At 33.9% G+C, this 14,182-nt stretch overlaps 1 protein-coding gene across 3 annotated transcripts; it reads left to right on the top strand.

Moving 5' to 3' along the window:
- Positions 1-7,871: 7,871 nt before the first annotated feature.
- LOC108566906 (uncharacterized protein CG7065-like) lies at positions 7,872-13,418 on the top strand. Of its 3 annotated transcripts, none has more exons than XM_017927031.1 (8): positions 7,872-8,047; positions 8,452-8,643; positions 9,173-9,505; positions 9,568-9,738; positions 9,797-10,076; positions 10,132-10,780; positions 10,835-11,750; positions 12,157-13,418. In XM_017927031.1, the coding sequence occupies exons 2-8, from the start codon at positions 8,581-8,583 to the stop codon at positions 13,177-13,179; spliced, it is 3,435 nt and encodes a 1,144-aa protein (XP_017782520.1). In that variant the 5' UTR covers positions 7,872-8,047; positions 8,452-8,580; the 3' UTR covers positions 13,180-13,418. The 3 variants fall into 3 exon arrangements, with proteins under 3 accessions (XP_017782520.1, XP_017782519.1, XP_017782518.1); XM_017927030.1 differs by having other exon boundaries at positions 7,872-8,231; XM_017927029.1 differs by having other exon boundaries at positions 7,872-8,346.
- The last annotated feature ends 764 nt before the right edge of the window (positions 13,419-14,182 follow it).

The raw sequence follows: 14,182 nt of genomic DNA, 5'->3' as shown, positions 1-14,182 counted from the left end.
CTAATGTGCATACATAGTAAAAAGTAAATTACAAATCATAAACAATGTTTTAATGTCTTTATTGCGAAGCTCTCTTTTGAATTTTAATTAAAGCATTTCCTTGCAAATGATCGTTTTTTCTCTTTGTACTGTCAAGTCTGTTTATTTGTGGTGTATTATTTATATGTACAGTCGATTCCGCTTAATCCGGATATATCAGGACTAGTACATTTTGTCCTGATTAAGCGGCTGGCCCAATTATTCGAAGATCCACAAAAATTACAGGATTAGTGTTTTTATTATTTTATTTAATAAATTGCACAGAAAAAACAAGTTTATAAACTTTACGTATGTATACATATAGAAATTGTGTACGTACTACATAATATTTATGCGCCGCATACATAACATCCATCCACACGATTACTGTCCCGATTATACGGAATATAGTCCCAAAAATGCGGAGTAAATTTGAGTAACTTCCTTAGTTTTGTTACCGTTCTTTAGGATTTGACCCTATCTCGATTAACCGGTGTCCCAATTAAGCGGAATCGACTTTATTTACTTCCTTAAACTCTGTGAGGTATTTCTGTAATCTAATTTATTTAATTGTCGCTACAACTTATTGTCTTCATAAAATAGATTGCTATAAAAAAGAAAGTACGTATACAATTATCGTATACCTATTAAAAAAAATATTAACACACCATTTTTCGTCATAAAATTCAGGAAAAGTTACAAACATTTTTTTAGATATATTAGAGTAACAACGTAATATACATATGCACATTCAAGTTTATTAATCTCAAAACTGATGATTCTGCCATCAATTATTCATAATTGAATCAAAAATATTAACAAGGCTTTTGCTTTAACAAATACAATCTTAAAAATAAATATTTTATGCAAAACTTTTATGTACCTAACATTCAAATTAACATAATTTTATCAATTCGATTCTTTTTGAATTGATCAAATTCTTAGTAAACATTGAATTTTTCAAAAGTACAGAAAGTTTCAATTAGGCTCACCTAAGTAAGGCGCCGTAACAAAAGCACGCAGTTACAAAAGCGCGCAGGACCAAAGCGCGCAGTAACCTGAGGCACCAATTTATTTGTATGTATTTTCAAAATACAAGTTCTACCCAGTTGTTAGTAACCTAAGACACTAGAGTGTATATAGAAATACATATTCGTGCAATAATTTATAAGCATTTTTTAAATACATCCAAAAACAAACTCCCAGAACCTAAGGCGCTAGAGTGAATATCGAGTGTACATTTGACGTGGTATTTTTCTGCGCGCTTTTGTCGGGTTACCGCCTAGTATAAAGTACTTGATACTTATTAAGTTACTTCTCAAGTATTATACAGTGTTCACGGTGTGGATGTAGTAACATTATTAACATAACGTATTTACTCGAGGAGTAAAAAAAATAGAGTATTTTGAAGCCGACTTTAAGTTATTTTTTTATCAGTTTGTAAACAGGATATTTAGGGGCGTGAATGCGTATAATGAGAGACCACACGGAGTTTTTCTATCAGCTATAGAATTTAGTTCTGTCTATAATTTAGTCTTAACAATAGACACGCCCTTAATTATTTGTATGAAAGAATGCCTTAAGTTTAATATAGCCAATAAATATTTAGAACATTAACCAATAAATTAAATATAAACAAAATGATCTACAAAAAAAATATCACTTATAATTAAAAAAAATCTATATAAAAAGTTTATATAGTCGTACCTCGGTTAACGTATCCTCTGATAGTAAAGAGCAATTTCAAACCCCATTTAACATACAAAATATTCCAATTTAACGCCAACGCCCGAGAAGTCAAAAGTTCTACTAGAAGAAGAAAATAACATTCAAGAAATTAGTAATGAAATTATCCAAATAGTTCAATCAATAGATTTCGAAAATACAGATGAAGAGGATGTTAAACATTTATTGAATTCGTAAGATGATGGTTTTTCAATGGAATATTTATAAACTTTTTTAGTAACAAAGAAAATGAGCGCTTAAAACTGTGCTTCAATAATATTTTAAAAGATGTTTTTTGTAAAAATTATTCTGATTTAAAATAAAGTGTTATTTTAAAGTGTTACAATGAATGCAATTACTCAACATAAAAGACTATCCTCGTATATTTGGCGGCCGTGGGCTGCTAACAAAAATGCGCACCTCTTCATAAGAAAATACACGAGAATGGTAGCGGAAGCTTCTAGAAAAAAAGTCAAAGCAGTCAAACTGATTTGAGTGAAAAAACTACAAACTACATGTGATTATGTAAGTTGATTTTTTATTTAATAAAACGTCAATCGAGAGTAGAATATATATATAGCGGTGGCAATCGCAAGCCCAACAACCGAAATCCCGTGTATCGAAATCCCGATGTTCGAAATCCCAACGTTCGAAATCCCGAGTGTATTGAAATCCCGAGTGTATCGAAATCCCGACGTTCAAAATCCCGATTATATCGAAATCCCGACTATGTCAAAATCCCGACTACCATAATCCCGACTATATCGAAATCCCGACAATCTAAAACTTAATAAAATTATTAATTGTTGTTATTTATTGTTAATAACATAAACTAATTTTATTATAGAATATTTCTTATTAAGTTTCATAATGAATAAGACAACGAAAAAAAAAATACAATAATAATTAATATTATTTATTATTATTAAGAATAAATAACAACAATTAATAATCGGGCAAAAGAGCCATCGACCTAAGTCTTAAAAATATTTTTTTCAGTATCCGCTGTACCTATTAATATATAGTAGAATAATATAAAATGTTATTGTAGAAATTATAATAATAAAAGACACTGTCGGGATTATGGTAGTCGGGATTTCGATATATTCGGGATTTCGATACAGTTGGGATTTTGATTGTCGGGATTATGGTAGTCGGGATTTCGATACACTCGGGATTTCAAACGTCGGGCTTTCAATAGACGGTCTTTCGGTTGTCGGGCTTGCGATATAGACCCGTTCCTGCTAACGTTACGTTAATTAAGATTATAGTTTGAAAGATGTCTTGATTCTATTTGCCTTAATTGGCTTTAAATGTAATTTCTAAATACCTAGTTTAAGCATAACAATCATAGTTGTAAATTTTGTGCTGATATTAATGATATTTCAATATCAAATATCTATCTATCTTCAGATTAGTAGGCCTGATAAGTAGTTAAGTTTATTGACAGCTCTAAGTTCTCTTGGAAGTTTATTTAAAAAATAGTTAAATATGTTTTTAAACGCACAAACTAAAGCGTAGTATACACTGAAAAATACAATAAATAATATTTTGTCAAGAGAGTTGGAAGATATCAAGAAATTTATATCTCAGTAAATAATAAGTTCAGCAATACCTCGCATTGTGCGGGTTCGGTTCGGACAATATCCCGGACTGTTTGAAACTGGACCAATCGAGGAACTAAATACATAGAAAAATAAACCGCACAAAATGATAAAAAAGACTGAACTGTTTTAAGTAAAAATTAATAATTAGTACTAATTTATTAATTTATTTTTATTTTGATAAATTCAAATTTACTTTGTTTTAAAATATTCAAACCCGACTGATCGAAGCCGCACTATGCGAGTTATTGCTATATTTTCAGATAAGACTTCAATATGTTTAGAAAACATTGATTTTTATTTCATGTTTTTTATGGATCTGCTTGCCTGTATCCAAAATTATTTCATATTTTGTTAATTTGTATACAGTAAGACCTTGTTTATCATTTAGAACGCAATTTATAACTTTGAATAGACCAAATTAACGTTAATGAAGAAATCACTAAAAGGGGTAATTAATGATTTTTTAAGGTGATTAAGTTCATTTGTAAGAAATATTTTAAATTTTATTCTTGGTAATATTTATATATAAGTCTAATTTCCTAACAGATTTGATCATTGTATGTATGCACAATTACAGTACAAAACAAAAAAGTGTTTAAGTTTCGACAAGAAAAGTTGCCTTAAAAAAAACACAAACTTACTTAAAAAAACAATCGTTATGTGAACATATTTACATTGCCCGTTTTGTTATTACGGTATCTCTGTTTTATTTAACAAGCTTTTATTTACGAAACGCCTCCTTAATGCGCCTGTTTAATTAAGCTAATTGCATAACACCGTGATATCAAGCGGAAGCCGGCCTTCGCTTTCGTTTCTCGCATGCAAAGAGGGAACGCACTTTCCATCGTTCTTATCATCCTTTGTTGTCAGTTCTTTGCTTTCGCCGCGCACGAAACGCATCACAAAGAGGGCACAAATATTTGTCGGCAAGATCGCGAGCGCAGGGCAATTAACTGAAGACAAAGAGACCCTGCGGAGTTCAAAGAGGAAGCCGTTCCAGACTCTATGAACTTACCTTCTACAGGTGCGCGAGAGCCTGATTATGCTAAGCAGGTAAACACAATAAAACAATAACTGTAGCAAGTGCGTTAGCTGATAAAGTTCTGAAAAATAAACAGAAAAACGACATCTACAAATTGTTATTACAATTAAAATCTACGTTATTTTAACGTAAGTTGTTAGTTACTATGATACAGATATACATGTACAAATGTATATGTGTATCATGGTTAGTTACTATAGAAATATCAATACCAACAACTTGTTAAGTTTTGCGAAGTGAGTATTGACTGATTTATTAGTTGTATTTTCAATTTATTGGTACTTTCATATAGGAAACCGTTTCTGACTCCACGAACTTACCTTGCACATATACGCAAGAATTGAGTTGGTAATAAGTCTATTATTTGTTTACAGTTTTTTATTACTTGTAATATATTTATCACAGATACTGTCGTGTTCAAAGACAAACTTATCTTACCTTAAGTACTCAAGAATCTGATTATGTTGAGGAATTTAAAATAAAACCATGCGTACATTTTTAGACAAAGTTCTGAAATGCGACTTCGACAAAAAAAATATAATAATGAAAACAGTCGTTCTTGTATCTAATATTTAGATTACTATAGAAACCTTAACCCTACCCTAACTAGCTATTTGTTACACGATACTTGCCAAGTCTCTTTTTACTAGCGTTACATTCGAAATAATAAGTTTGTTTAATAGTTTGTTGGTCGGTCCTGATTGCATAATTTATATTATTAATATAAGTTACTTAACAAGTAACGCGTAATATGTAGTCAACTACAACTATAAATCTAATTTGGTGCAGTGTAGATTGAGAGATGATATTCTCAATCTTTGCTTTCAAAACTAATCTAGGAATTAAGTATAGTGATAGCTTACTTAACTATAGTGAATACGGACTGATCGAAGCCGTACTATACAAGATATTTCTGTACTAAGTAAAATTGTCAACAAAGTTGGTCTAAAATCAAATCTGTTGTTCCAAAATCATAAATTAAATAATTTTCTAGAATGTATGTAACTACCGACATATATATTTTGTTCATTTTTGTTGTATTATTTTTTTCGGATATTATTTTGAACGATATTTAAATAGATTTTTAATGTTTAACCTTTATTAGAATTTTTTCATTATAATAAATAATACAAAATTATTATAAGAGATGAAGAAGATTTGGGAGGTCAAAATATATGAAATGTATTTATTGTTAAAGTATTTGTTTAATTATTTATATATTAATGTATTTTATTTTTTATTCAAAACTTTATAATCCTTTGTTTTACTACCTTGAGACTATCCTTATGCATGATTTCTTCTTACGAAAGTTTCGTCTTCTTAGACTTGTCATCCGCGACCAAAGCGGATGCTAGAGCCAGACGGATGCTGCAAAAATGGCAAGATAAATGGCACAGGTCGGAAAAAGGAGACTGGACTCGGTGCCTAATCCCACAAATAGAGCCTTGGTTAAGCAGAAAGCACGGTAAAACAACATTTCACCTGAGCCAGGCGCTGTCTGGTCATGGATGCTTTGGCAAGTACCTGCACTTTATCGCAAAGAAGGAAGACGAAAGGTGCTGGTACTGTGAGAAGGATTTACAGCTTGTAAATGCTTAATTTGACAATATGATTTCTAGCCTTCTTTTTAAGTGATTCTTCTGCATCTGGTATTGTTTCTTGCAATTTGCGTTTTTGGGAGACTGATTCAATTGCCATTATGGTATAAAGTGTTAATAATTTAAATGGAAATATCGAAATGATAATTTTCAGAAGATTTCATTTCAATTTATACTGTTTTCATCACTTGATTATCGCCACCGTTATTATTATGAATATTCAATATTTTTTATTGAAGCCCATTAAAAAATACTTGAGAATTTCCATATTTCAAGTATGTTAAATGTTCTGAATTACATTTCTAAATATTACTCTTTTTTTAAAGTTGTATAAGTCCACTTTTGGAAATAATGAGTTAATGTTAATTTTAATAAGATATAGATATCCTCTTATTATATTTTCCAACATTTGTCAATATTTTTAATTAATTCAAACCCTTAAATATCTCGATGTATGAAAAATTAGACTTTTACCACTTTCAAATATAACGGCTCAAATAAAAAAAAGATTCAAGAAGATAATCCACTTCAATCTTTACTGTTTATGATTTTTATATTGATGTCAATTATGAAAAGAAGAAAATGAATAAGAAAAAAAAAATCTCGTACTTAATCAAATTCAAGTAACAAGTCACGAATGTATATCAAGAGAAGTCAAATTGTTCTTGAGACGGATTTAAATATCGATATCAAGTGATAGATAGTAATAAAGTATAGTCAGGCTTTATGTCAAAATTAGTCGATGGTTGGCTTGCTATATTGTTACTTAATGTTTGTCAATCTGACACTTCAGTTACAATAACATCATTCGCGAAAGAGGACGATAAAGGAATGATATCTTGCATATTTGTATCATAGTTTAGACTTATTTTGGACAAATGGTCCTAGATCGCGCTACGTCCTCGATCGATTGAATTCGGTTTTTGGAATGGGATAAAATCAGGCACCTCTGCCTATGAGCATCAGTACGACTGGTTTCTCCATTTACATTTTTATTGTAAATTTAGTACATGAGTTCTAAGAAGGGTAATGAGAGCGTCTATATCGCAAGCCCGACAACCGAAATACCGTCTATCGAAATCCCGACGTTCGAAACCCGACTATATCAAAATCTCAACAACCATAATCCCGATTTTTCAGAATCTCGACAACCATAATTCCAAATCCCGACTATATCAAAATCCCGAATGCATCAAAATCCCGACTATATCAAAAATTTCTACAATAACATTTTTAAATTATTTCGAAGCATATGCTACATTTTTATTATTAATAACAATAAATTATTATTAATTTATTTGATTTTGTTGAATTATTCATAATAAACCTTAACATTATGAATTGTTGTTCTTTATTTATTGATATAAATCTCTCCGGCCCTATTTCTACCCCTTTCGGGTTTAACAGCCACCACAATGTTTTGTTGATTTTTCGGAATTGAACCAACGACCTTTCTAATAACAACTTAAAAGTGACTACGCTCCAGAATAATTTAAAAATGTCATTAAAGACATTTAAGACATGGTCGGGATTTTAATATAGTCAAGATTTTGATATAGTCGGAATTATGGTTGTCGGGATTTTGATTCGATTCGAATTTGATTGACGATATTTCGGTTGCCAGGCTTGCGATTGCCACCAGTAATGAGAATAGCTAAGAAAATGGTTAGATTCAACATGGAAATTGGGTTGCCTAACTCAATTTTTAATTTCGCGGAATCTTGATTTTAGGTGGGAGAAAGCGGTACCTCTATGAAATAACTCCAACAATTCTGATTAGAGTGTTGAGAATAGTGAATCAATACAATAACATTGAATTATGGTTTATCATATTTTTAATAAATTATGAAATAAAACTATAATTCTTTTGTTTATTAACTGCAGCTCTATTCCGGGTAATCATTTTATGGATTGTTTTCCTTCGCATTAAACCCGGATCGTAAATGACAGCGAACTTCATTGTAGTTGAATTGATATCGAGTGACAGGAGCGTTACATGTAAAATGGAATATTTTCGTCCTTTTCAATATATACAAGAATATATTAATAATAATTAGGTAAGGACCGGCCGAAAACATCTATTGTTAATATTAAGAGTGTATTGTACCATTGTATTTGAACCGCGTCGAACAGAATTCCGTGATTGACGTTGCATTTGTAAAAAAAAAAGAGAGTAGTTGTCCTCCAACCATCTTCTATTTAATTAATATACAAGATTTGTGTTTGCAAACAATGTTTTAAGTAAGTATCGTGCGAGTAACTATACAAGGAGTGAGAGTGTTTGAGAAGAGATATTAATATGAACATAAAACCTAAATGCACTCGTGTTTAATTTAACTGCTTAACCTGCTGAACGGTAAGTAAAACCTTTCCCTTCCACTGAACATCCTCACATATATATCTTATCTATATGAACAACCTGTAACTAATGCCATTGATTTAATTGAATTTCTGTTTGCAGTTTAAATCGGCTATAAACAGTTTTATATTGAGGAGATAAGCAGCAGCAATATTATTATTGCTGTGCAAGAGTGTTGTGTTTTGTGTTGAAGTGCGCATAATATTATTGAATTTTTATAAATATAATAATATGGAACCAGTGGCACCGGGCACAGAGGATGAAGTGCAAGTGGCACCGCTTGGGACCAAAAAGGTAAATCCAATTATTTCATTTCCTTCTACAAAAAAAAAAAAATATAGCGGCAGGTAACTTTATACAACTATTATTTCTCTACCTTCAATTTCTTTTTCTTTATAAAATTCCAGCCTTTATCATTTCATTTTCATTTTAAACAAATATAATTTATATCTATGGTAAGTATAAGTTAATTATAAACAAACAAAAAAAAAAACATGAAAATTTAATTGTATTGTAAAAATAATAATAATAACCATACTTTAAGACATTGGTAAGTAGTGGGACCTGAGGATTAAACTAAATCTCTCTTTGGATTTAAAATAATAATAATAGTAACAATAAAAGTTTTATATGGAAGTGAGTGGAAATTGAACAAAAAATCAATTTATTCCTTTATTTTTTTTTAATTTAAAAATATATTTTCCCCCCTTTTTGCCTAATATGATACCTTTTTTTTCTCTTTAATTACGTATATTTTATTTTCGGTTCTGATTGTTTTCGATTTGCAGGTGGACTTTCTAAATATTTTGTTTTCATTTTGCAGGTTTCTGAGCAGGAGCGTCTCTTGAATGTCAAAGGCTACTTGCCGAATGGAAAATATAGCACAGTCTTTGAGTTACGATATAACAATGGCAATGAGAGTTGGTATTGCAAGGTGTGCAAGTGTCCCGTCATGGGCAGAATGTTCTACCATGAAGGAGGACGTAGACACACCGTCAACATGGCTAACTTCGAGGCTAAATTCTCGTGGAAGGGCCCGACCATTATGCCGCAGCCAGAACCAGTGCAAGAAGAAGTGGCCTCCATGAAAATAGCGCCAGGCGAACCAGTGCCTCCTGGCTTTGAGGGAGAAATAACTAAGGTCGCTCAGATCCAGGTATAGTAGACACATCCATCGTTTAATGTTTGTTCTTTAATTTATTATTTATTAACTTTCAGGAGCGTCTGGATACTTTTCGCTCTGGAGCTCTGCTAGGCTTGGAGTACTTATTGGAAATACAGGATTACGATCTGGAGAAGGAACCCTCATACTTATGCTTATTGTGCGGCAAGAAAGGAGATCCACGTACTGTCATAGCGCATTTAGTTAGCTACAATCACATACAAGGCGTTAGTTTTTGTTTTGTAACAATGATTACCAATCGTTATCATGTTATTTATATTTTAGTACCTGCAAAGACATTTCCCGAAGACCTATCAGCTTTTGGCTCCATACCACACGAGACAATACAAGAAGAATTACCAGGAGGCGCTTAACAAAATAGGAGATGCCATTGAGGCTAAATACGGGAGACTTCTTCCGCACCCGGTGGACCAGGAATCGTTCGAGCGCAAGAAAGACGAGCTACATCAGCTAATCTTCAATGGACCGCACTTTTCGGAAAAGAACGGTTATACTTTTGAGAACATGGTGGACACGAAAGAACTGACGAGAGTGACAGAAGTTGGTATGTGATTGTCAATATTGTTTTAAACGAATTTTATATTATTATTTTTCATTAGACCATCCACGTAGGAACTCAAACAGTATAGCTAACAGATTTTCTAATGAATATCGAAAACGGAGTCCCAGCCCTCCCATAGTTCACACACACGCACAAAGGTTGAAAATGACGGACAAGAAGTCCAGGAGAAAATCGTTGAGCAGCGTTTCAAGCATATCGAGCAGTGATCTGAGCGACTACGATGATAGTCCACGCAGCAGAAGGTACTCGTCTAGGCGACGAAGCCGAAGTAGAAGTCCGCGATCACGTTACTCACGGCGGTCAATTTCACCGCTCCCCAGAAACAACAAACGTGAAGTAAATATGCCTTGGAACCGACCGGACTACATACAGTCCAGGCACGAGAAAATCCAAGATCAGAGCAAGAATAAAGTAGAGAAAATGGAAGAGTTTAAAAGGTTATCGGCGATAGTAGAGAAAGACCTGCAGAAGGAATTAAACCAGCATCAAAACAACCCAGAGAAACATCCTCAGTATAATGACGAGTGGAAGATATTCTGGAATAAGCGTTATAAAGAACTGCAGGCTGAGGGAAAAGACGCCGCGAAGTACGATTTTAAACCGGAGTGGATTATTTATTGGAACGATAAAATAGTGGAACTACATAAGATTGAACTTAAAACAAAACTTGACGACCTGCGAAGAAGGTATTTCAATTAAAACTTGTTAAATTTAAATATTTTATTTTGTCTATGTTTTAGGTTTGGACTTCCTGTTGGTGAGCCTGTTAGTTTTAGGATCGGTAAGAAAGGAACCAGACCGGTACCGATAGCCGCGCAACCTGACCAAGATCACGAGGTGATCATTATCGAGGATAAAGATGATTCGCCTGTGCGATCACGCAGCCCGTGGGAATCTGATTCTTATAATTCGCGTAGGAAGAATTCGAAAGATCGCGATAAGCGCTCACTGGACAGAATCAGTAATGATTCTAGGAGGAGGGATCGAAGCTGGGAAAGAGACCGATACAACAGGAGCAAAGACAGAGAGTACAAATCCAGGGAGAAATCTTGGGAACGGGACATCAATTACCACAGAGAATACAAAAAAGAGCCGCCGTTATTGGACTGCTATAAGCCGCCTCCTGTTATGAGGGATGTTAGTCGCACTCCGTTGGATTATAAACGTTCAATGCCAAAAACCGTCTCTCCCGAACCGGAAGATGATGGAGAAGTCAATGTCGTTGGAGTTTTGAGATTGCTCACAGCTCTAGAGGATAAACTAGGCTCGCTGGGACCGAAGGTTGTCGATATGCTTGCCAGTGCTTTGGCCATGGAGAAGAAGGAAGCAAACAGTTCAGAGAACCTTCTGGACAGTGACATAAACTGTGTACTTTTCGAGACTATCAAAGAGAAATTGAAGGGACAATTACATGCAGGATTGGTGGAATATCCACAGGAAAAGGCGTTCAAACAGGCAATCACTAAAATCGCCAGTTTGATCCACTTAGCGAGCACCAGAAAGGCCGCCAATCCACCAAAAGTAGATCCAGTTAAAGTGCCAGGAGTCGGAACGGTGGACAAAACTGCGATTGCCAAACAAATCGCTACCGCCTTAGTCTTGCAAGGAAAGACCGACGTTTCCCAAGCTGAACTGGAACAACTTATTAACGCTGTTGTAAGTACCATTTCCTTCCATTCAAGAATTAAAACTAATCAGTTGCAATCAGTATGTTTGCATAAAATAAATATTTTTTTACATCAAGCTAATATTTCTATTATACTAATATAGTACCCCATATAGATTTTCACACAATAAGATACATATCTTCTGGTCAGGCTTAAATTATTTTTAATGTGAAAAACATGTTGCATTTTTTTGCTTTTATTATATAAATGCACTTCCAGATGTATTCTTTATTCCCATAAAAGATATAATAATGTTATAGTTTCGCAGATTCACAGGCAAAACGAAATTGATTTTGAAAATAAATTTTATTCAAATTTAAACCCTGCAATACACTAAAGAGATATACTTTGATATTTATATGATATTTAACTAAATGGCTTTTTTGTGTGTTTAGGTTGGAATGGCAGAAGCGTCAAAAAATTCAGACAAACCTATCACTACTGCTTCGTTTTTGGAAAGCTTCTCAAAGAAAACACCGGAAGAAACAGTTGTAGTGAAAGAACCTGAACCCGAACCTGAACCTACGCCTTCATCATCAAAGGACACGATGGACGGACTCTCGGATTCAGACTTACAAACGCTCTTGCAGAACTTCAAAGATTTGTCTAGCGAGGAGCAGCAAGGATTAATTACATATCTTAAGAAACTGGAGGCGAAGGAGCCACAGCGTGTAGAGTCCTTAAGGAAATTTGTGCAGTTAGGCCAAAACGATGATGACCACAAGGAGGAGGGAAGAATAAGTCCGTTTTCGAAGAAACTGATCGGTTCCTCCCACACCGACATCGATACGTGCTCTTTCGAAGCAGAACAGAAATCCGATAATATAAACATCGATTCGGAAGACGAATACACCTACGAGGATGTTTTCAAAGCTGCTAGTAAGAACGTAGAAGAAAGTCAGCTGGATATGAAGAGGAAGATCATCGAACAAAGCATAAAGAGCAGCAGCGCGGAGAAGGAGAAACAGCACCAGGAAGTAAAGGTGGATCTGGACGAGGCGCGTAATGTGATTGCGAATATAATGGGTTCGATATCTAAGAGTTCTCCTGAAACGGTTCCGACAACTGCACCGGAACCAACTGTGAATGTCACTACACCGGTTCTTAAGAAATCCCCAATCTGTCATCCACCTCCGAGTGCACCACAGCTACCCACAAGTTCGCCGAGCGTTGTTCCGCGACATCAGCTATTCCAGAAGGACTTCGTACAGTATCCCAACAAGAACGTGCATAACTCGTACGGCTACAACAATTACAACAACTTTGGCAACTTCGGTAGCAATAGTATGCCAACGCAACAACCTCCTCCCCGTGGCGTTCATTTCAACGGCAACCCAAGGTTCCAGCGTGGCGGTCACAGCAACTTCAACAACAATCGAGGTGGCGGCAACGCCAATTACAATAATCATCGTTGGTGAATCAGAGAAATTCTATTACAATTATTATAAGTGTTCAGTTGATCATTAAGAAGTTTTATATACATATATATATATATATTTAATGAATGTCCACTAAGTGTAGCGCACTTCAAAAAGCAGGAAGGAATTTCAGTTTGGTGAATAAATTTTTAAATTATATTTTATTTATATTATGCATGGGATGCTGCATAATGTAGTAGGACATACCCCATGTGTAAACATACATTATGGAATGACAATGCCACTAAATATAGAATAAAAAATAATTTTTATGAAATTTTTTACTTGTTCCTCTTACCTTTATCTTCTCGTCGAATTGGGAAAGTAACGAGAATTGTCTCGTGGGATGGGGGGGTGGTTTTGGCAGGACAAATGAAATGAAATTAAAACAACTCTGGTATACGATTTAGTGACGCTTTTGTTTTTAATATAAATCAATGAATATATTACGTTCTTTTTTATCATATTCTTTCTTTGACACATAAAGTTTTCTCTTCTTATGAAATGAAATAAACCGGAGGACAACGTACAATAAAAATGAAACAACATACTGTGTGTGGGTAGGGCGAAATCCTCCTATGAACAAATGATAACAAAATTCTTCTGCATAATGAGAGACATAATAGTATAGCAATGAAACGACACACAAACTCTAAACATAAGTTGACGATACTTTCTCCTCTCCTTCATCAAACAAGGCCTCACCGAACAAATCAAAAATAAAACTTCGCGACAGATTTACCGATCGTTATGTAATTTATAATTTTTTTTCTTTATTGTTGTTAATTTTTGTTTTACCTAGTACTCTGAGATCACAAAATGTATATGTTAAAAATCGTCTTTGAAACAAAAAACAAAACAACCCCGGTGTACGGAATATGCTAATCGCGGTAATCCATAAATGTAGAATGACTTATTGCTGTTCTCTTTTGGCAGTTTCCAATCACAAGTCCGTAAAATGGAGAAGGCACGCCCCTTGGTATGCTCCTCACAACAACGTCTC

Source organism: Nicrophorus vespilloides, unplaced genomic scaffold (genome assembly GCF_001412225.1).
Source record: "Nicrophorus vespilloides isolate i.1.1-1 unplaced genomic scaffold, Nicve_v1.0, whole genome shotgun sequence".
Taxonomy (NCBI): Eukaryota; Metazoa; Arthropoda; class Insecta; order Coleoptera; family Silphidae; genus Nicrophorus; species Nicrophorus vespilloides.
Note: the sequence above shows the minus strand (reverse complement) of the source record. Positions and strands in the feature narration are given on the sequence as shown.